General features: G+C 35.9%; 2 protein-coding genes across 2 annotated transcripts; one reads left to right on the forward strand and one right to left on the reverse strand.

Annotated features, from left to right (window-relative positions):
- The first annotated feature begins 1253 nt into the window (after positions 1–1253).
- On the forward strand, positions 1254–3707 carry LOC113695172 (fructose-bisphosphate aldolase 6, cytosolic). Its single transcript, XM_027214174.2, has 3 exons — positions 1254–1523; positions 2366–2593; positions 2683–3707. The coding sequence occupies exons 1-3, from the start codon at positions 1496–1498 to the stop codon at positions 3501–3503; spliced, it is 1077 nt and encodes a 358-aa protein (XP_027069975.1). The 5' UTR covers positions 1254–1495; the 3' UTR covers positions 3504–3707.
- Positions 3708–10182: 6475 nt separating this feature from the next.
- On the reverse strand, positions 10183–13988 carry LOC113695543 (trihelix transcription factor PTL). The gene is made up of 3 exons (XM_027214670.2): positions 13665–13988; positions 12931–13463; positions 10183–11757 (listed from the first exon to the last, which is right to left on the reverse strand). Exons 1-3 carry the CDS (start codon positions 13734–13736, stop codon positions 10494–10496), a joined length of 1869 nt encoding a protein of 622 aa, XP_027070471.2. The 5' UTR covers positions 13737–13988; the 3' UTR covers positions 10183–10493.
- Positions 13989–24199: the final 10211 nt, after the last annotated feature.

Here is a 24199-nt window from a genome sequence, read left to right on the forward strand (position 1 = left end):
ATCCCACAGGATTTTGTGTGGGCTGGAGCTTTCGCGAAACAACCTCGTGAGGTGGGCCGCTTCTTTTCCTGGTTTTGACCTCCTACCCACCAATTCTTCTGCCCGCGGTTTTTCCTAATTTCCTCTTTAATCCCTACAGGTTTTATTTATTAATTAATTACCGCTCACGCATCCTCACATCACTGAATAATGAATAAACAAAAGATCGCAGAAATAAAAAAAAAAAAAAACGTGACGGATCATAACTCACAACTCGTGACTTATCAGCTTATCAAACATGTATTTTCCGATCATTTCATGAGTTATGACAGTGGAGCCCCTAGTGCTTTTGCAAGACCTTTTTGGTTTGCCCCTTTCTTTTTAAAAAAAAAAAAAAAAAAAATTTGGATGATGGACATTTTAAAGTTTTTTTTATTTGTCATTTTTCATATTCTTCCCCGAGCAAACAACGTTTATTCCTGTATTTTACTTTTTTCTGTGCATCGCTATTGCACAAATCAAGTTGTCTTGAGTCTCAATTGATGCTTGTAAGAGTTAGTAATTTGGACAAAGCAATTAGACATCATTAATCGTAATAATTAGTAATTTGGAGACGCTGTCATTCTGTGAAATTAAAGCAAACTAAAATTTAGGTCTTCATAATTTGTCAGTATCTTAAATACTTGGGTCATAGTTTAATTCATATCAGTAGGTATCTCGTTTAATGAACAACAAACTAGTTTATGGTTGAGAGTTCAAAAGCTTGACAGATAATATAAAGCACATAAATTTCTTTATAGTGCACAAGCAGGATTGAAGATCTCTCTTTCTCTACAATAGGTACCTAAGAAGGAGAAGTGCGAGTCTAACTAGTGCTCATATTAAGATATATTTCACATGTTATATTTTTTAAAAAATGTAAGTTAATTATAAAAATAAAAGGTTTAAATTTATAATGAACAATAAATACTATTTAACTCTGATTTAATTAGTTAATGAATCAAATTTGATCAAAATCTTTTTTTTTTGCCCCAACAGAAATACGACTACAATGGGCGTTGGGTTTCCACAGCTTTTGGCTAGACCGGGGTAGATTTGCCCAACTTACAATTATGCATCATATAATAAGGAAAATAATTTCAGCCAAATGAATAATGATGACTAGTTCTTCAAAATAAATTAAAAAAAAAAATGACTAGTACAGTAAAGTGGTAGAGTACTGCCCCAGGATGAAAGGCCCAGAATAACGGAGGACAAAATGGTCAAGGGCAGAAGAAACCGCCACAAGTATCGGTTACTTGCAAGGGGGTCGAAAATCAGCGGTAAAATCGACGGTCATTTTCCATTTCGGTGACCGCTCCCCACCCTACCTTCCAACCCCTCCATATTAAAACCCGTCCTCAAAACCCACTTTCCTCATTTCTCGAGCGTCTGCGTCTTTCTTCTCCTCTCTCCGCTATAGCAACTCTCTCGCTGTCGATTTCTTCCTCCGCCTTCCTTAGATAATTTTGCAAACATGTCTTGCTACAAGGGCAAATACACCGGTAAATTTTTTTATATCTTTAACTCTCTTCTTCTTTCTCTTATTTTACCGATATATTCGTTTTTGAGTTCTTTTTGTTGTTGTTGTTGTTGGATCTAGTCTGGATCCGTTACTTGCCTTGAATTTGTTTGTTATAGATTAATGGTCAGTTAACTAACTAAAACGAATACTTTTTAAATGATTCGATTATTTAATCCCGGATTGCCCCATTTGCTTATATCAATGGATCTGTAAAACTGCTTGCTTTTGACAACGATTACTGTACCTAATCACCGATTATCAGATCTTCAGTGGATCCTTATCCGTTGCCCTCATATCTAACAATTTTATAATTTCTGGATATATTAGTGCTCGGATCTCTTTTTTTTTTTTTTTGGTATTTACAGATTCGAATTGGTCTATAATTATTGATAAGACGGACTGTTAATAGTAACTTGAGTCATAACTGTTAGTAATAATCGACTCCTGTCGTGCTTTAATTTAATTGTCCAATCATTAGTCTGTAAAGCAGCTTAGGTTGTATGGAAATTTCTATTTCTTCGAGTCAGAAAAGCAGTCGGACTTGTTGACGTTGTAGATCTGCAAATATGCTGCATGATATAATCTCGGATGGATGTTATATGTTTAGTTTGTAACTATTTTGCTTTTTTTTTTTTTCTGAACCATGTCGTACTCTTCTGCTATCTCTTTGTTTATCTGTGGCTATCTGTTTCTATGATATATTTGAGAGAGCAGCAGTTTGGTTAGATATCTGTATATATATCTGTGTTTTTCATTCATCTAACATTTGCTTTTGTCGTGGTCTGTGATATGCATTGAACCTCACAAATCTCGTTGTTTCAGATGAGCTTATTGCTACTGCCAACTACATTGGCACCCCTGGGAAGGGTATCCTTGCCGCTGATGAGTCAACTGGCACAATTGGCAAACGTCTATCCAGTATCAACGTGGAAAATGTAGAGTCTAACAGGAGGGCTCTTCGTGAGCTTCTGTTCACAACTCCTGGTGCCCTTGAATGTCTCAGTGGAGTTATTCTCTTTGAGGAAACACTCTACCAGAAGAGTGCTGCTGGTACCTTTCAGAGATACATCCTAACTTATTGGTTTTGGTTGTGATGCCAGTTTATGATTGACTTTATCTCATTTTTCATCCATTTGTAGGCAAGCTTTTTGTGGATGTGTTGAAGGAGGGTGGAGTCATCCCTGGAATTAAGGTTGACAAGGGTACTGTTGAGCTCCCTGGCACTAATGGTGAGACCACCACTCAGGGTCTTGATGGTCTTGCTCAGCGTTGCCAGCAATACTATGCAGCTGGTGCTAGATTTGCCAAATGGCGCGCTGTGCTCAAGATTGGCCCCAATGAACCATCTCAGCTCGCCATCAATGAAAATGCCAATGGCTTGGCCCGTTATGCTATCATCTGCCAGCAGAATGGCCTGGTGCCTATTGTTGAGCCAGAGATCCTTGTGGATGGATGTCATGACATTGAAAAGTGCGCTGATGTCACTGAGCGTGTGCTCGCTGCAGTTTACAAGGCATTGAATGATCACCACGTTCTTCTTGAGGGAACCCTTTTGAAGCCCAATATGGTGACTCCTGGATCTGAAGCCCCTAAGGTTGCGCCAGAGGTGATTGCTGAATACACTGTCAGGGCATTGCAGCGCACCATGCCAGCTGCTGTTCCTGCTGTGGTGTTCCTGTCCGGTGGCCAGAGTGAGGAGGAAGCTACTCGGAACCTGAATGCCATGAACAGACTGAAGACGAAGAAGCCATGGTCCCTTACCTTCTCATTTGGACGTGCTTTGCAGCAGAGCACCCTCAAGGCTTGGGCTGGAAAGGAGGAAAATATTCCCAAGGCTCAGGCTGCATTCCTTTCAAGGTGCAAAGGCAACTCTGATGCTACCCTGGGGAAGTACGAGGGTGGTGCCTCATTGGGTGAGGGTGCTTCTGAGAGCCTCCATGTGAAGGACTACAAGTATTAGTTCAGTTTTTGTGTCTCTTGTTTTCTGCTTTGTTTTGGAGAGTACATTGCAGGCTAGGGGTTCTAAGTTTCTCTTTGTCATTTTTCAATCTAATCTTATATTAGCAGACTGGCTTATAATAAGCTCGAGGAACGATCGACACAGAGTGGAGGTCGTTTGCCTTTTGTAATGGTTTTTCCTTGTTTTAAAGATTGGCTTCGTGAATTCAGTTGAGCACCTGTTTTCTTTTTCATGATAACTTGAATAATTTAGCAGCGCATGAGTTTTTCAGTTATAATTTAGTTAGGCACGAGTTTTTCCAACCAGGTACTTTTTGGTTGTGGTTTATTTTTCCCGCCGTGCTCGAGTCCAGGGGTGGTTCTGATGATGTATTGTGTGCTGCCTGCATATTGTCTGCCGGGTTCTTATTCTTTGTTATTGCTAGTGGTAGTGCGGATTGGCTCCTGTCGTTGATTTTTATCTTCCCGCTACTTGGTGATGAGCTTTGTGGTTGTGGTGGATGAGCAGAGAATTATATTCATGTCCATTGGCTATTGAAGGAGGATGTCAAGTCAAGAGAGGGAGTACTCCTACAGGCTTTACAATAAACGAGTTATCTTGTACTTGATGTTTTGTTTATCGCTTTTGCCTTGCTAACGTCTACATGGTGCTTTTGTAAAACTTGACTCTTCCTAATATTGTAGTCTATCAATCAAATTGAAGGAAATTTTGAGTAGTGACTAAATTAATTTGACGTCATATATATATGACTCAATAATTATCATCATATTCTTTGAATTTCGCCAAGTTCATAGCTGGACATTATAATACAAACCTTACATGTTGGACAACTGTTTAGTCATGAAGGTAATCCATAATTAACCAAAATTTTAACACAATCCGGCGAGAAGATGTTACTTTGCATCAAAGTTTCGTTTCTTCTAGGGTCTAAACAAAGTTTAAACAAGTCACTTTTCAGTGTTCAAGGTTGTTTGATTATTTTTTGCGAGTTTGAAATTTTATTCAAGTTTGATTTATTTATTTCTTAAATGGAACTCAAATGAACGAACTTTTGTTGAGCCGGATCTAGTTCAAGTAGTTTAAACTTGTTACATATAAATTTTACTTTTATGTTAGTCGAACTAGCCTAAACCTAAACTTGAAAGTTTATCAAACAAAAAATATTATTCAAATTTAGTTTGATTAATTAGCAAATCAAATTTTAAGGAGTTCTTATCAAACCAAACTCAATACGAATATTGAGTAATTTGATTTGTTTTTTAGCCCTAGTCCCTTTATTTAAATTTTTTTGGGGGGTAATAAGTAGAAGCTCTTAATCTCTTGAACTAGGGACAAAATTTTGTTTATATGGCAAGTTGAGAAGAAAAAAAAAGATATTTACAAGATAGGATGGAAGAAAGTTAGCTTGACTTGCATAGTTGCAGGACAATTTGTTGAATTTGGACCATGGGTAATAGGCCTAGGAGCTAAAATGGCCTGTAATATTCAGTTGGGCCTCAATATCCATGGAGAGAGCTAAGGATTCCGTTTTAAACATGATTATGAACGTGGACTTGCCGTGGATTCATTGCCAGTGATTATTAACTTGAACTTGGATGCTCTGGAAATCCCTTATCATGTGCCCTGTTGTCGCAGCCAGGGTAAAAAAAAAAAAATGCGCTAACTCATATCCTCTTATGAGATTCTGGTAAAAGGTTTAAAAATGAAGATAAACAAGAATCCTAAAACTACTTTATAAGAAGAGTTATTATCACTTTACCCCCTTAACGTTTGGCGTCACTATCAATTTCCTCCTTAATGTTATTTTTTAGTCATTTTAACCCCAAAACTAACAGTCAAACTTAATGGAATTTATTAATTCAAGTGATAAAACATATTTAACCTTTAAAATTATTATCACTTTACCCTCATAAACTATAACCTTATTATCAATTTATCCCATAAAATTATTTTTTAGGCAATTTATCCCACCATTAAACCAATTTAATAAGTTAAAAAATTTTATAAGATAGTACCCTCTTTTTTGTATAATAAAAACAATAAAAAATTTAGAGTGGCTCTTCTCGTTTTTAGTTTCAAGAAAAAAAGTCAAAACATTAATCTCTTTTTTTGGCAATCTTATTAATATTGAAAAAAATAGAAAAATAGGGGAGGGAGAGAGAGAGCTCAATTTTTTTAATACAAACAAGAAAGAATTCAATATTTTTATTATTTTAAAATAATTTTACTTTGCTGTTTATTACCCAATTCCAATCCTAATCCCGAGAATATTAAATTAATATGATAACATTAGATTCTTCCTTATTTTCTTTATTTGCAAAAACTAATTTTCTGTTTCCTTCTATCCTATCTCTTTTACTTTTTCAAGTACTAATAATTGTGAAAAAAATGAGAAAACCCTTTATTTTTATGTTTTTGGAATCTTAGAGTGAAAGAAATGAAGGATAATTATTCCAAATTTTTTATTTTTAATTAGATATAAAAAGGTAAATGCATTTAAACATTTTTTAACATACTTTTTAGATTAACGATACGGTAAAATATGTAGAAAATAATGTTAGAGAGTAAAACGATTGCATCACTATAATTTAAAGGAATAAAGTAATAATAACAATGTAATAATGCGATAAAATAAAAGGGTATTTTTATCAAAAATTTATTAACATGTTTAGTTGAATTACCTGTGGGGTGAAGTGATTAAAAGATAACATTATGTGGTAAATTAATAGCCGACTAGCAGTGATATAGTTTAAGGAGGTAAAGTGATAATAACCCTTATAAGAATTCTTCAAGTTTTCAAAAGTTTCTTTGCTCACAGAGACCATAATTACTATACATTTGATAAAACTAAAATCTAAAATTTGAAATCTAAATCCATTAAATTACTGAATTGTTAAGTACTAAATTTGATACATTTGAGTGTATATAACATTAAGTGATAAGTGAATAGTTTATCACTTATTTTTCGAAATAAATTTTGTTTAGAAAGTTCAGTGCCCCTAAATTAATTCAGATGTTCTATTTTTTTATTATCAATTGCATCTGAACATATTAAGATTTGAATTTATTAAGTTTAAGTGATCTTAAACTTATCAAATAGGACCTTAATAAGTCACAAAGTGATCTCTATCTCTTTTATTTTTTGTCAATCGGTAATTCCTATAATACACCACTTCTACTGAGTTTTTGGTTAAAATAATCTACCTTTCAAAAAATAATCCCCAAGTAATGCTCTTTAAGTTTTTATTCCCTTATTAATCTAGTTATTGCCATGTCGACTCCCCATCAAAGGAAAAAAATAACTTGTAAATCTTTTGTTTAGATATTACACAGTTTTTCTTTATTTAGTGCCTTAAGGACATTCTGTAAACAAATTAAAAAAGGAAAGTGGATCCATAATTAGTGTTTTAAATTGTTGATCACCCTTCAAATTGCAATGATTTTGCCGAAGAACCTTTTTTTTTGCTGCCATTATTCCTCCCTAGCTTTATTCTTGATTATTATATCACAAGTTCCTTTCTTTTTTTCTTGTTACTTGCAATTTTTTATACGGTAGTCTCCTAACTTTGTAAATTTTAAGAAGTTTGCAGAAATTCAAATTGTTTGAAGTACGAGTAAACATTTCAAGATACATAATAATCATAGTTTACGTGAACTATAAAAATTCCACTATAAGGGGAAAGAAAATTTGAACAAAAAATTCTCTTGCATTTTTTGACTTATCAAAAGAGAATACATCCCAAAAAAAATAGGAGAGAGAAAATATAACTAGATCAGTGTTAGTATCAAAATTAACACGCTATATGAGTCAATCTAATGTGAGAAACACTAATTAACTCAATAATAGATAGAGAAATATTTTTATTTATCTTTAAGATTGTACATAAGTAGCAAAATTTGAACTATTGAAAAGTTATTAAAACTCTATTGATGTAGATTGTACCTCTTAATATAAGATGGAAATGTGAATACTTTCCATACTCAAAGTCCACATGGCAACAAGTAGGTTAACAAGGGAATATATTTTGAAAGTGCATTAGTTTGGGAATAGTTTTAAAGAATGAGGTTAATGTTGAAATAAACTTTACTTCTACTCTTAATCTAACCTATCTAAAGAAGGGCACAACTAGGTCATGAGAAATCATCATAACTGAACCACTATCAGACCAGAAGATTGAACCACTACATCTTGGGTATTGTAGATAAAACAAAAGGTGAAAATTTTTTATCATGCTAGTATCTACCATTGGATAAGATCATAAAATGGCAAACAAGTTCTGGTTAATGTCAGTACTATACTAAAAACTTTCAGCTCCTGGAGTTGTCATTGATAATCTTGCAAACACCATAAATTTTGTAGTGGATACCGCCAATAAATAAATATATAAACCTCGGGGATTTTTAGCTTTCCGTGAATTGGAATGAATTGGAAGGAAAGAGGGAGGGTGGTATTTATGTGTGTGTGTGGACTACAAGGAAGTGATGGAGTGAAAAAAAGCAAGTAGTTCACGCGAACAGCTGAGTCACAGACTTACCTATTTGGGATTCTGAGCAGAGTGTTCTGGAGGAAAGTTAGGACAGTTTTGTAGTTGGTTCAGTAAGTTGTCAAATCAGCTTGCGTAGCCAAAAAAGGCTGATTGCGTAATTCAAAGATTCCTAAAATTGTTTGGTCATTTAGTTTCCCTTCTCAGCAGTGGCTCAACTGTCTATGAGATTTTTAGGAAGCCTCGGGAGAAATTAAAAAACCTGGACTTCTTTTTAATTTCTTGTCATCTACTGCTATCACAATTTTAAAAAAGGCTGCAGAATTTAAGGCTTCTTCACTTAAAGGTATCAAATTTGCTTATTCTGGTGTTATTCCCCAAGTGGGAACCTTCTTTACTCCCAATCCTACGAGTCCCACAGCCACAGCTTTTGTCTATGAGAGAGTGCTGAAGATTATCACTACGTCAAGTATTTCTGATTTCTCCGTACACTTCCCCTCCTACAGTAACTGAAAACTCTGCAGATTTGCCTTTTGGGTGTAACTTGACCTGTCTCTTTAGGCTTCTTCTTACTGCTACTGTTTCTCTACATTTTGGAGTCTGGGATTTGTTTGCATATATAGAAGTCTGTATCTAACAATACAATCCACGGTTTGATCTTTCATATATATATATATATATATAAATTCATGCTGATGAAAAGTCTATAGGATTTCTGTATAGTACATTGAAGAATATAAGGAGTTTCCCTCAAAAAGTATTAGGTATGTATTTTGCACATGTATGTTGTCATTTGACGTTTTAATTCTCTACTCAGTACTCTTTTAATAAGAAATTGACAAAAAAGAACAAAAACAAGTGATGGGATTTTCTTTGCAAAATGCCACGATTGATTTTTTTTTTTTTTTTTTGGTATTTGAATGACCAACATAGTTTATCCCAACTTGATTTCCCAGCCGTCAATCATGGAAAAATTGATACTCCTAACATGATTACGAGGTTAGCCAGAGGGTGATAGAAAATATGCCTTCGTGTTTAATCTGGAGATTCTTAGAGCTGAGATCCTGGTTACTTACAGTAGTCAATTCTTATAGGCCAAAAAGAATGTGCAGAAATTAAACATTAAGCTATGCGTGTTTTATTTTTGCACATGACGGATCAAAAGAACAACTAGAAAACAGCAGATATGTCTAATCAGTGATCACTAAGACATGCCAAATTACTGGAATCCCAAAAAAAAAAAAAAAAAATCCTAAGAGGAAGGGATACAGTGCAAAACCCAAGTGCATGAACGAATTCTATATAACACTGTGGCCTGTATTTATGCTTCCCTTCTTTGGGAGTTTTAAGTGGAGAGTAAAGAAGAGAAAACAGGAAAAATAGGAGGACAAATTTCAGTGAATAGTTAATCTTTGTTTTCTTTAGAAGTGGAGAAATATGGAGAGAAAACAAATCAAATTTGTCAAAGTGCAAATTTTGTTCATAAAAAGTCAAGAGGAATAATAAAAATAAGGAAAAATAGAAACAAAGATAAAGATAATCCACCCTCTAGATTTTAGAATTCTTACATTTATATCTATCATTTAAGCATGTTGTAACTTTTCGTTGGCTTTTACAGGTAAACACCACTGTAATTTCCAATGAATTTAAAGTTTATGTGACGTGTTATCAACACTAGGGGGGAAAAAAAACATGGGTAAAACTCTTGGAATTTCTACTTCTTTTAATTTGCCATCTCGTAACTGAAAGAACCAGCCTCCTCCCTTTTTCTTCTATAAACCCCGGAATAGGCCAAACGTTCATATCCTTTCAACTTCCCACTCTCCAAAAGAAAATGAAGGCTTCTATACAATAGTAGATCAGCATTAAAAAAATAAAGATATGCAGGTATAAGGGATGGATCCTGGTGAACAAGTTAAAAGATGTGGAAGAAGGAGGTCCTGCACAATCCCTCCAGCAGCCCCTATATGACTAATTCATAGGAGTCCAGAAAGCATAAAGAGATTTGACGATTGTACACCATAGAAGATGAATTATAGCTGGATTACTCTCCTCTAAGCAATTATCCGTAAGCACTTCAAGTATGAAGTATGGAAGAGAAAGTCCTACTGCCTGCAGAAATCTGAACGAGAACTCCGCCACGGATGGAAAACATCATAGGAAGCAAAACCCACTAAAAGTAAAGAGATGAGAAATCAGTTCAAACCAAATTCAATAGAATAATTACAAACTTTCAAATCCATTTTCTCATGATATGACCAACTAAACTTCAAAACAACACATATATGGACACCCCAAATTAACTCAGTTAGCAAGCTAAATATAAATGAACGCTCCTTAATCCATCCCAACAGAAAGAAAGCCAGGCTGTAAATGATCTCTAACTTCCCTAACTCATAAAGTCAGACATCCCTCGCTTTTAACTCCAGCTAAACTAATAGTCCTCTGAAGCTGATACAAATTAAGCACCTCAATAATGATGGAGATATTCGGCTCGCTTTTCAACTTACTGATTCACCCCCTTGCTGAATTTGGCTCCATAATTCTCCCACAGGTTCTCGGCATCACCCATTAAGTACCTATAGCAGCCATCATGCATTCCATGGCCAGTATCACCATTAGGAGGGGAAGCTCCTTGATCATTCTGTGGCGCATGTCTAACTGTTTGATCAGGGCCCCCTTGATCATCATTGGTATCACACGAATAGTTTCCTCCCTGACCAGTAATAGAGTCGTTGTTAAGGTAACAGCAGAATCTTGAGCTTTCCTTCCTTTTTTTACTGCACTTCATCAGATAGCTGCTAACACTATCCCACTTATCCTTACACATGAGTGGAGTCCTATCATAGCCCACACAAGCCATTTTGGCAGCTATTTCCTCCCAGAGGATTTCTTCCGGGCATCCAATTTGTTGAAATCTTGGCTCCATGTTTGTTCTCAATTGAATTAGCTTTGTAATCTCACATTCTGCCCAACTATCACCTTTCAAAAAGCTAGGGATGGTCTCGCTTCCGTTATCATTATGATGTTTATTCATACTTTGAAGTCCATGGGCCGCCATCAGTTCCTGATCATCAGGAGTAGTTGAAGCTTTCACTAATTCTTTTCCCGTTAACTTTTGCAAGGCTTCCATCATAGCAGCATCACGGGATTCAATCCATGTTCTCTCATTAGCCCAGAACCTATGCTCTCTTTCTACCCGAGCGGCCTCTTGTTTCCTCCAATCTTCCTCTCTTAGCATCCTTTCTTGTTCCTTCTGCTCAATTGTCTTCATCATGTTCTCCAACCAAGCCTCTTGTTTCTTCATCAGTTTCGTCATCTGCGAATCAATGAAATCCTTTATCTTGGCCTTCCAGCTCCTCTTACCCTTTGATCTCTTCTTCCTCTTTTCATTGGAATCATTGTCCACTGTCGCCTGAAGATCACTATCCTCAGATGAAGTAGTATCAAAATCAGAAGAGTTAGAGAGACTAAGGCTATCAGAGAGCTTCTGAGCCTGAAAGCTGGCTTCTTGATTGGATACGGAAGTAGTGTTGTTCGCTGCTGCATTATATCGAACACTGTTTCCAAGTAGATGGTTTTCGGAGACTGAGGCTGCATTGCTAGTGTCACCGTAGAGGGCTTCAAGCTGGCGAAAGAATCTGTAATGCTTGCCATCTTGTCTGCCGGCCTTCCCTTCTTTAGTTTTCTTGTAGTACTTGTACAAGTTCTCAAACTTCTCTCTGCATTTCTTCCCACTCCTTTGGTATCCATGTTCTTCCGACATGATCCTGGAATGGATGATCGTAACAAAAACGCAAAATGATTGGTAATAAAATGAACTGATTATATATAGCTAAATTATGAATGGGTATTCAAGGAACCCTAGTTCCGGATAAAACAAAATTTGTTTAAAAATAAGCTTCATGTGATAATGATATCTTTCTATCATACATTTACTCATTTTCTTTCTTTTGCCAGTGCCTTGTGCCAGACATAATTGTTTTGGGCCTCGTACAGCTTTCTATTCATGTCTTCTTCTTCTTTTTTTTTAATCTTATTTGTCTTTGACTGAGGCAAAACTGGCGAAGGCTTGACTATCAAATTTGTAAGCACCAATGTTTACCAAAAATTGGAGAATCTTTAATATCTTAGTAAAAACTGTGTAAAGTACTTAGAAGGTGATTTAATCGAAGACCTTATGAATAGGAAGTAAAAGGAGCAGAAAACAAGGGAAAGGAAAAAAATATGGAAGGAAGACGTGAAGAAGAGAAAACACCACCTGATTCTCCAACCAAACTTCCATGTAGTGTCACTATCTCAGGACAAAATTAGTGATGCAAAAGGATAGATTTGGTGTAAATGTTTATGTACGGTATCTGTAGAACATTAGGATACAGATGCACCTAAACTAAGGTTCTTGCTCATGAGCTCTTCTTCTAGGAACTCGAACAATCACTCCAGTTCCTCCTCCTCCCTAGTTTCCAAAACCTCCTCAACTTAAGAGCCAAAAAAAAAAATATGGAAATGAGAAAGTAAAGATAAGAAAAGTCTTGGAGAGTAGCCAGCACATTCTCCGTACAAGAAGCTTGTGAAGGTAGGGTATCAGTTAGGTAATGGATAATTTTATTTTTTTTTTGATAATAGGGTGATGGATGAATAGGGTCTACAGCAGAGAAAAAGGAATAGGATGAAGAAGGGGTTTAGTTCGTTTTGCTCCATCAAGATAGATTTTGAGAGGAATGCGCAAGTGTTATCCATGTGTTTCTTGGTTTTCGTAGAAAAATGGAAAGAATGAGTGGGAATAATTTAACAAAGCAGATTGGATGGAGGAATTAGTGCACAAGCCCAGGCTTGGGTTTGTTTATGAATTAGGTTACATATGTACAGTTAGGCTGCATCCAAGTAAGTAGTGAGTGGTGTGGATATATGATGAGGATGTAAGCATTAATGTAGTCGAATACCTTGAGACTTCATCCCACAAAGGACCCTTCTGATTAGCCTCCTTGAACTTTGGATCGAGCCTTGATCTGATCTCAAGAAGAGTGAGTGTCTCCTGCCTCGGCCACCTCCCAGTTCCACCATCTCCCCCACCAAGCCCGCAACCGGCCTCCATTTCCAGCCCTCCAGAACCGAAACCAATAGCAGCACCGGTTGAAAGCCCACAACGAATACTGGGTGTAGTAGTACTGGTACTAGAATCCGAGCGGAACTCGGGATGTTGAAGTGCTCCACCACATCCAGCTGAAGGGACCATATCCTGATGATGATGATGATGATGATGATGATGCCCCACCCCCCTGCCCATGACCATCTCATGATAGTGCTGCTGGGTGGGTACTACTGTCAAGGTCCGGTGTCCAGATAAGAGGTCCGGCGGCGGCGGGGGAATTGGGGCAAAAAGAGGCCTGCTGCCATTCATGTACTGCCTCAGATCAGCCATCCCATACTGATGCTCCTCCATTTCTTTCTTATACCACCATACACAGTACACAAACTTGAAAAGAGGTCGAAAACAAAAGACAAATGGATAAAAAAACTAGTAGGAGTAATAGAGAAAGGAAAAAAGCAAAAAAAAAAAAAAGAAAGAAAGAAAGAAAGAGAGAGAGAGAGAGAGAGAGAGAGAGAGATAGAGCGAGGAGAGGGAAGAAGAGGAGAGGGAAGAGGAGGAGGAGAAGCGGAGAAAGTAGCGGCAGACCCGGATCGTGTCCTTGCAAGAAAAAGCTTTGAATTTATGCAGAGTACGATATTGGAGTTGGACCCATCCCATCCCCCCGATCCCAGTTCCCCACCCACCACCACACTTGGCTCCGTTAAAAAGACTTTAGAGACTGCTGCAAAAATATGCAAAGTGTATTTCTAGCTACTACTCAAAAGGGAAGTGCGTGTTTAGATAGTAGTAGCTCAGTAGTACTATTAGAGTATTAATACTGAATGATGATCATACAAGACCTAGATTATCCCAGTGGAAAGGGCACCTAAAAATAGTAGTTTGTTTGGCTTTGGCTGTATTGTGGTAGCCTGGTAGGGAGGGGACGCACGCAGGAACAGAGAGCAGCGGAGGGGAGAACAAAGGGACGGTTTGGCGAATGAACAATGGACAGATGTCAAAGTTGCTGTACAGACCACCACTCCTTTCCTTTCCTTTCCTTTCCTGCTTACGCTTCTACAGTGGACTTGGATTTTAGATTTTACATAAGATACTCACTCACTCGCCGGTCTCTGCTGCTACTACTTCTACAGCGCTGCTGCCCCTCTTTGACCGTTCTTTCTTTTTTCTTTCTAGGGATAATTTCAGAAACCTCCCCTGAGGTTTCTGACACTTTCACTGGCAACCCCTGAGGTTCTCAAATTTCACTGACCTCCCTTGCTTTTGAGTTTTTGGTAACAATGCAGTCCAAATCTGATTACAATATTATTTTCATGTGTGAGAAGGAATTTTTATTCCATGGCTGCCCCTTTGCTCCTTGTATTAGTAGAAGATTGAAAAAATAATAAATTATTAGAATGATTACTAAAGTTGAGGGGGTGTAAGTACAATACAAAAAATTGTAAGCACTAGATGTGCCAGGGAAAATGCCGGTTTTCATAAATCTTAAGTTAACTAGTATGTTATCTATTTAACATAACTTAAGTAACTAATTAAATTACCTGTGAGTATTACTTTCACATAATTAATTTATGTTAAATACAGAACCTACCAGTTTCCCTTTCGTAAAAATATGAGTGTAATACTTTTTAAATTTTACTTACAACCTTTTGTATATTTAATATAAATTAAATGATTCAGAGTAAAATGCCTATAAATAGCTAGTACTTTATTCATATAATAGAAAAAACTCGTAAAGAGCTAGTAAAAAGTGGGTAATTTATTTTTTTACTTTCACGTATTTAATTTATGTTAAATACAAAACTTAGTAGTTTCTCTTTCGTAATAATATTAGTGTAACAATTTTTGAATTTCACTTATAAACATTTATGTATTTAATATAAATTAAATGATGCAAATTAAATTGCTCATAAATAGCTAGTACTTTATCCATACAATGGAAGAAACTCGTAAAGAATTTGTATGTTATGGAAATTTTTTTTTTACTTTCAAATACTTCATTTATATTAAATACAAAACATGCTACTTTTTCTTTCGTAAAAATACTTGTGTAACGGTTTTTGAATTTTATTTGCAAATATTTATGAACTCAACATAAATTAAATGATTCAAAATAAAATGCCATAAAACCTGGTACTTGGTTCATGTAATAGAGAAAAGCCATAAAGAGTTGGTACTTTATGGGATATTTCTTTTTTAAAAAATAATTAATTTAGGTTAAATACATAACCTACTAGTTTTTTTTTCGTAAGAAGATACTGTAACATTTTTTGAATTTTACTTAAAAACATTTATATATTCACAGCAGGCACAAAAATGGCGCCTTACTCCCTAATCCAGCTTTAATTCATGTATTAGCCATCAAGTTTGTGTTATTGTTGTTAAACTTGATTAATCATTTTAGATGCCTTTTTCTCAAACTAAACGGTAGTAATATACTCCATCTTCAGTAATAAAACCCAACTTCATAGGATATATTTGTAATTTTGGCCTTCATGCTATCAGCAAAGGGACCCAATTTTCTATCAAGGGAGGTCAGTGAAATTTTGAGAACCTCAGGGGGTGCCGGTGATAGTGTCAGAAACCTCAAGGGAGGTTTCTGAAATTATCCCTTCTTTCTAAATTGGGATTGGGATAATATCAGAAACCTCCACTAGGGTTTCCTTAATAGCACCCAGCACTCTTTTAGGTTTTAAAAATACTAATAATCACTTACCTTCCTTAGTAATTACAAAATGATTATATCAAGAAATGAAATTCACTTTTTTCTCTTCTCCCTTTTTCCAACATTCTATCTTGTCTATATTTTTTTGGATGATTATGTGATTTTCCTTTTATAAATTATCATAAATTGAATTTTATTTATCTTTTTTTGAGTGAGTACAATTTTTTTTGTTTATTTTGATTTGATTTTTATAATGATTTAGTACAACCTAAATGCTTAGGTCATTGGTTTTGAAAAAGAGGTTGAAAAAAATAGGGTTCATGAAAAAATTAGTTTTGATCGTTAAAGTTGAATTAGTGCTGATGTATTATAAGTATCTTTTTTGTTTTTCAAGTTTGTACTTGTAGGAGCTATAACTTTGTAATATGGTGGCAGTATTTAAAATTGTTTTTTAAATGGTGGCTTTTAATGGAATAAAAAAAGTGGTTTTCGCGTATTTTGTTTAGCAAAATAAGCAAAAGAATATTTTAGGATTTTTAAAGATTTGGTAAGTGATATTTTTAAAACTTTAAAGATACTAAGTGATATTAAGAGAAGGATTAATCTTTTCAATACTGACAGTGTATACACTGTCAATGTTAAATGAATCACAATTATGTAAATTTTGAATTTGAAATTCAATTTTTACACATATATCATGAATTAATCGGTGATAATATATATACAGTCAATGTATATAAGATTTACTCTGAAGAGAAACGGAGATTTCTAATATTATCTCTGTTCAACATTGACAAAACAAACAAGCAACAATCCTTCAGTAATTTGCTACTCTCCGGATGAAAGGCCTTAATTTATATTCCCGTCTTTCTCTTCGTACCTCTCTTTCTCATTGCTTTGAGACATCGTATGGTGCGGGAGAGACTCTTCATTACTACTAAGTATAAAACTAGTCTTCATTCCATCACTGATTACAGTTCTCTTCTTCCAAGGAGTAATACGTATCCATCAATGCAACCAGCAAAGGGTGTAATTTACCCGAGAGAAAGAGAGAGGCATAGGGTGTAAACCCTTTCTTGCTCCCTTTGTCATCGTTGCATTTACTTCCCGGCCACTCTCTTATCATATTACTGTGTATCATCGTCTCTCTTTTCCTAAATGTTGTGTCACTAAAAACAAAAAAACAAAAAAAATGTTGTGTCACTTGCTTTGGATTTTGATACGTCCACATTCCTTTTGCTCCTTTCATCTCTAAGACGGAATAAAAATAAGTAATTAAATAAATCGCGTCTTTTATTATGGGATTCAAAAATAAATCTTGCTATGACTAATTAACAGAAAAGGGTTCATGGCCTCCTACTTGCTTAAAAAAAAAAAAAAATCAATAAAGTAGGAATCCTAACTAGCAACCTTTAGTATCAAATGTATTTTTGTCATTAACAAAATAGTTGGAGATCATAAGTAGGATTTTGACTATTGGAAAGACGAAGATGTGATGCTGGCCCAACATCTGTTTCTCTGTTCCTGACTAGCAAATCATTAAGCTGTTCTGTGCAGTTGCTCCTGTAGAACTCCAATAACAATTCCGGACAATCCAGTAAAGAAATCAGTTTACTCCAATGACAACTAAAATAAGGCTAGCTTGCAGGGAGTCAAACAATCAGGGTTCAACTTCAAGTTTCATTTGCCCATTCTTGTGCCCTAAAAGTTTGATTGATATTATTCCAATTTCCAAACAAGACTGAGACCTTATTTTGATCTATTTTTTCTAATTTCCTAAGCCTTATTACTTTTGTTAAACGGAAAATCATTCAAAGCATCATTCATGTTTCGCTAAATAAATTTTTTTATCCCTCACTTTTAAAACGCTGACTTTACATTCCTTACAAAATTAATTCGACTAAATTTAGTTCCAACATAAGTTTCTAACTACTTTTTAAATTGAATACACCGCATGATCTACACCTGATCGTTTCTTAGGTTAAAAAATATCAGATTCCATTTGTCATTAAACAAATTGCCTGATCCACATTCATTTTTACCCTTAAAAAAGATTCGTTGTTAAACAAATCGCCTAACCCACATATATTTGTGCCCTTAAAAATGTGGAATTTAATTTTTTTTGGACCTAACAAATGAACATGTATGGATTACATGCTGGAATCAAGTTAAAAAGTGATAAAAAAATCTTGGTTGAAATTAAATTTGGTTGACTTGATTTTGTAAAAGACGTAAGTCAATATTTTAAAAATGAGGAAAGAAAAAACTCATTTGAAAAAATAGGATGGACACTTTGAATGATTTTCATTTGTAGTACGCATTCCACAAAATTCAACAGAGTTAATTAAATCACCAATTTTGGCTTTCGTACTAAAAGTGGATTGGTGTGAAGAGTGTTCGCACCTTCAAGCAAGATTATCAAATCGAATGCTTAGTATTTGTAAGTATTTCATTGTAACAACATTCAATTACATTCATTTGTAGAAATATATCATTCCCTTTTTTAATATAAATTTTTATTTTTTTTTCAGGATTCATCTTCCGAAAAAAGACAGCTCTTGAATGATATACACATTCTATTATATTTCAAACTATTGTTAAACAGATATTACATTTTAATTTTATTGGTATAATTTTTACACCTTTATTTGTTCATCATTTTATTTTTATTTTTTTCAATAATGTCAGCACTGTGCGTAGTACGGGTATTCCCACTAGTTGCTTAGTAACAATTGTGCTGTCTCGGTCTTGCCTCCTTCAAATGGCCCATTCACTTTATATTAAGTGACATGGTGGAGATGTTGGTATACAAGAAGCGGCAAAAATCGACATCAATAGCCTTGTTGGATGTTTGCAAATTAGTGTGGGAGATTTACAGGTCAAAAATGAAATGTAAGCAGCGGCCAGTTTTATATTTCGTTTCTTGATATTATTCTGTCCCATTCCTTGATTTGAGGACGTCATCTGGACGGACAGATAAGACATCATACCACGGTTATGGATGGGAGTTAATTGAAGCCTAAAATCTTTTACTATCATTTTTAACCCATCATCTAATTCATAATTCACAAAGTTGGGGTGACTATTCCCTTTAACACGACTTCCGCTTGAGTCATTACAACCACTTGCATATTCTTGCAGAGAGCTCTTTTTTTTTTTTTTGGTACTAATTTTCCATGCATTGCAAAACATTTTCCTACGCCATAAATTGTTGACTATCTAGAGACCAAAAAGCACTATATATTCCACGATTTCATTGGTTACTGCAAAAGTTTGCCTATATTAGAAAAGAGCGAATTGCGCGAAATGTCACTAAACTATTTCAAAGTGCCGGTTCTGGTCACTAAACTTTTTTATTAGCGCGAAATGTCACTGAACTAGTAAATCTATACCGTTTTGGTCACTCCGTCTATTTGTGCCGTTAGGAGAGATGGAAATCAACTTTTTGAGGGGCAAATTTGTCTGCACAGCCTTTTCCTTGAAGCTTTTACATAATCAATGGTTCCTTTGAGCCTGGATTTTCCAAATTGGCTCCGCGTTCAGCTTCCGACGAAGACCCATTTCCACAAAATCATTTCCACCCTCAGCACCACCACAATGTCCATGATTTCCCCTTGGACGTAACTGGGGTAGTCCCAGCAGCTAAGCACGATGAGAAGTCGCAGCACACGCCTGCTAATACTAAAGCCTATCCGCCTGCTAAGGGGGCTACACCTCCCAAGCCCGAACACAAACTCAAACCCAAATCCAAACATCATCCTCCCCGTCCCTCTCATCCCCACCACCGGCTGTGACCCATTTCCTTTTTTTCCCCTTTTTAACGTTTGAGAAGGGGATTGCCTTCCTCTTGTCTTTATTTTCCCTTTTGTCATACACCAGAACTTATTCAACCTAATTGCTTCTTGGGAAATAATTTTTATCCCATTATGCAGAAAAGAAGAAAACCCTTTTTCTTATTTAAGGGTTTAACATGGTGGGTTTGAAGTTTAACTTTGGAATCTGCTTCTATGCGGAAGTACAAAAGCTCCCTAGATGCATTTGCTCAGATCTTGAAGAATGAGGCGGATGGGGACGGCGGTGGAGAGCTTGAATGCGCTCGCTGGATCATCGGAGCTCAAAATCAAAGCCGCACCGGCTCCGCCTCCCGCGGCTGTGGCCGCCAGCAACAGTTTCGCTCTGGCGCGCCACACCGATCTCGCCGCCATTTTTTGGCCTTCATTTTTAATGTTTTCCCCCTTGTCCCGGCCTTTTGATTGGCTTCGGGTTTCTATTTAGAACTCCGAGACAAGGGGGTGGACAGAAGCGAAACTTCCTCTATTATCCACATATCTTCTGACCGCCCTGCTATTTTTATGCATTTTTACCTTGTGGAAATGTGTTTTCTTTTTCTTGATCTTGGTTCATCTTAAAAATAACAAAAATTGGCTATGGAGAGACGCATAAACGACCCTTGGAATTATAGCCACCGTTGCTTATCCTGACAATAATCACCCTTGGAGACTCAGAGATTCCAAAATAGTTGGTAAACCCATCTCAGATTTGGGCACAAAATCACAAGAGTCTAATGGAAAGTTCAACTTTGAACATGAAATATGCATCTGTTAGAATATGGAGTACCTTCTACAGCAATTGTGTCAATCCTGAATCTGTTAGGTGAAATGCTAACTGGACTTATTTATTGCATTGGTCAACACGGGAAAGACGAGAAGGAGACCTTTGTTAGTGGAAGCACAGTTTACTCGTATGGAAGTGCCCAGGCAGTCATTTTCCAGATTATGCCAAGGTCCCCACCATGAAGACTGGCTTTCCATCTCATCCTTTATTTACGGTTGGGAAAGGTAAGTAATGATAAAGGGTGTTCTTTGTTACAAATGGTGAAAGAGGGAGGAGGAGGAAGAAGAAAGAAAAAGGGAAAGGAAGGAGAGTGGAGGTGGAGGTGATGGCGGTGGGTGGCAATGTAGGTGATGGATGGTTGTGGGTGAAGAAGAATGAGGGCATAAATTTTTTAACTATTGTGTAGACGAAATTACCCCTCAAAAAGTTGATTTCCGTCTCTCCTAACGGCACAAATAGACGGAGTGACCAAAACGGTATAGATTTATTAGTTTAGTGACATTTCGCGCTAATAAAAAAGTTTAGTGACCAGAACCGGCACTTTGAAATAGTTTAGTGACATTTCACGCAATTCGCTCATTAGAAAATGATTTTCCTGTGCCATACATGTTGGGGTTTTTTTTTTTTTTTTGAGTACCTACCTACAGGAAGGAAGTAATCATCCTATTTGGATTGCTATTTTTTTAAAAATGTGTAAAAAAATATAGTGTAACGATTTGAAATAGGTGAAGTAGAAAAGTAATTGAAAAATGGGTGCATGAAAAGCGTAGAATTTTTTTTGTTAAAAAATTACAATCAAATACCGCCAGGATTTTTTTGAGATGTGTTGTGTTTTTAGAGTTTATTACCATTGATTTGAAAGACAAAAATAGCTTTTCAAAAAACTCTATAATCCAAACGGAGCAGATCCCTAATGCCACTGTAATCTTGTGGCACTTAAAAAAAATTGCCATAAAATTAGGTGCCACTAAAGTATTCTACCATGGCAATTTTCAAGAGAATACCATTAAATAGGCGTCACCAATTGAGTTTTTTCTTGTAGCGCGCTGTTAATGGACATGCTTAAAGCGTGGTAGACGTCTACGTCTCTCTATTTAGCCTATTGAATTTAAGCCCAGCGCAGCCTCTTGAAAAGCACTAGCAACGTGAAACATTTGCAGATTTTAGCCATTTTACTGTATTTAGTTATGAAACGTTTGCATCTCCAACTATGTCTTGTAATAATTATGGAGACGGAAATTGTATTAATCACCTGACCACCTTTATTGTTCATGTAGGAAATGTTTAAGAATTACTTCGCAACGTTGTACCTTAAGCCGGATACATTTTTATTTTCACCGCATGCATTTAAAAGATTCTTCTACGAATTGGTCAGAATCAGAACTTTAGGGTCCATTTGAAGCCAAAAATTGTCAATGAATAAACCCATTATATATATATATATATATATATATATATATATATATATATATATATATCAGTGTATAAAACGACACAAATTTCGTCATATAAAAACTCAATTTTATCCCTAACAAATCACAAAAGTCCCAAAATACAAAGAGAACCTTCCACCTAAAGTTGGCAGAACTCCCAGCTTCATATTATAATGATAAATTAAAATTCTTCCAATAAATCATAGGATTGATTGGATGTAGGACTGCCGACTAGGTATGTCGAAATATAGTGTGCTACTCTTCAAGCCAGTCCAAAAAGCCCTTCCTTTATTTTTTGTTTTCTTTCCCGCTTGTTCTGTGAAATTGCTGGGAAACAGTCATCAGATAATCAGAAAAGCCATGATCGTTATGTTATACCCATAGGCCAGAAACCTGCACAAAGAAGACGTGACAAGTTTCCGATAAGTCATGCAACCATTATTTATTTATTTATTTTTTTGGGAGTAATGACAAACTTGTTCTGTTATTCATCTTCAAGGTACTTATAATACAATTTCTTTTTGTTCACAATCAATGTAGCATTTTTTCCATGCTAGAGCGCAATAAGTCCAGTACCACGACTAGTTTTGTTGAAATTGTGTCTAAATTAGCTTCTTCTTTTTTTTTTTTTTTTTATAAAAAAAAGGAGTTGAGGAAGATTCCAAGCCTTAAAGGGAGGAAAAAATAAAAGGAAAGAATTGAAAGTCAAACTACAGATCTCATATTAACCTTACTAATGTCCCCGTTAGAAAGCTAGGTGTTGATAATAGAGATTTTTAGTTGCATATGAATATTTTCACTGAAAGTTCACGTCCATTTATCGGTCAAAAAAAGAAAAGAGAGTTCCAGTTCAAATATAGATTTATGGTAGAAAATGCAGCATGTTTAGAGAAACACGACACAACTCCAGGCCACAGGAAGAGTGATCTGTGTAATTTTTGTCTTGCCTCCAGTCAAATTAAATGAACCCATTGTTTTTCACCTCAGCAGCCACTCCCAATTTGAACTTGTTAGCTATCCTCATTATCAGACAAGCATCCATCTAATATGCAATTTCCAAGTACTTAAACTCATTAACTGTTGAATGAATTGAAAAAAAAAATGCTGACTCTCATTTGTGTATAAATTTTTTTTTTGGGGGCTATTGGTGAGGTGTTAACAAGAAACGCTTGTGAAAAGCTGATCGATATGCATGTGCTCATTGTTCATTTAAAAGCCGCAAGAGAATAATTAAATGCACCAAAGCTTATCTACAATATTAAGTCAAGGAATCCTTCATTAGGAGTTACAATATGTAATTTATTTATTTTTCCCTTACTGATAGAAGGGAAAAAAAAAAAAGGCTGAGGCTGAGGAGTGCGGATAAATACCATCGTAGCTACTAGGCCCCATGGCTGCTAGAGCTTGAATGCTGTGGGAATACATTAAACCAAAAAATGCCTAAACTATCGATACAGTTTTATTTTTGAATGCGCCACTAAATGAGAATTTTCTTGTAGTTATAGCGGCATCAGTTCTAAACATTATTCAGTTCATCATTAAGATGCTAAGTGTTAGGGAGAAACACCTCGAGAGAGTCCACTAAAAATCCCAATATGTAAGTCAGGAACCCAACTTTGATCCAAAAGTTTAAACTGTTAGGTTTTGGGCCCTTACTTACATATTAATCGCTCTGTCTCCATCTCTCGAACCAATGTGAGACACAACCCTTTACTCATGAACCTAACAAATCTTCCCTGAGTAACTTCCACATTAAACTCAAATTTACAAGTCCTTTTTTCTAGCCCACTTTAATACTCAATGCAAGCTCACCTTTATCATCAAGGTCACCTCTTCTCCCAAACATGGACCCACTCTTCTTCAACATCCAAATTACATTTTGGACCCTTGCCAACCCTTGACTCCTTAGTCTAACATCAACCGGACTCCCTGCCAAACCCATGGTACACTTGGTCCAACACCAACCAAACTTCTTGGCATTTCGGTCCACCATCAAAAAGAGAATTTTCACCGGTCCAACTCCGAGAAGAGTCCACTTGCCCATGAGTAACTAGTCTCACAACCTGAACCTCTGATACCAGTTTGTTAGGGAGAAACACCTCGAGAGAGTCCACTAAAGAGCCCAATATGTAAGTCAGGAACCCAATTCTGACCCAAAAGCTTAAGTTGTTAGGTTTTGAGCCCTTACTTACATATTAACCGCTCTGTCTCCATCTCTTGGACCAATGTGGGACACAACCCTTTACTCATGAATCTAACAAATCTTCCCCTTCATGAGTAACCCCCACATTAAACTCAAATTTACAAGCCCTTTTTTCGAGTCCACTTTAATACTCAATGTAAGTCCACCTTTATCACCAAGGTCACTTTTTCTCCCAAACATGGACTCACTCTTCTTCAACATCCAAATT

This window comes from Coffea arabica, chromosome 6e (genome assembly GCF_036785885.1).
Source record: "Coffea arabica cultivar ET-39 chromosome 6e, Coffea Arabica ET-39 HiFi, whole genome shotgun sequence".
NCBI lineage: Eukaryota > Viridiplantae > Streptophyta > Magnoliopsida > Gentianales > Rubiaceae > Coffea > Coffea arabica.

Coding starts and splice junctions, on each gene's coding strand:
- LOC113695172 (XM_027214174.2), top strand. CDS start 1,496: ATGTCTTGCTACAAGGGCAAATACACCG. Junction 1,524..2,365: donor CTACAAGGGCAAATACACCG/GTAAATTTTTTT, acceptor TCGTTGTTTCAG/ATGAGCTTATTGCTACTGCC. Junction 2,594..2,682: donor CTACCAGAAGAGTGCTGCTG/GTACCTTTCAGA, acceptor ATCCATTTGTAG/GCAAGCTTTTTGTGGATGTG.
- LOC113695543 (XM_027214670.2), bottom strand. CDS start 13,736: ATGGGATGGGTCCAACTCCAATATCGTACTCTGCATAAATTCAAAGCT. Junction 13,464..13,664: donor CTTGCAAGGACACGATCCGG/GTCTGCCGCTAC, acceptor CCTCTTTTCAAG/TTTGTGTACTGTGTATGGTG. Junction 11,758..12,930: donor TTGTGGGATGAAGTCTCAAG/GTATTCGACTAC, acceptor CATCCATTCCAG/GATCATGTCGGAAGAACATG.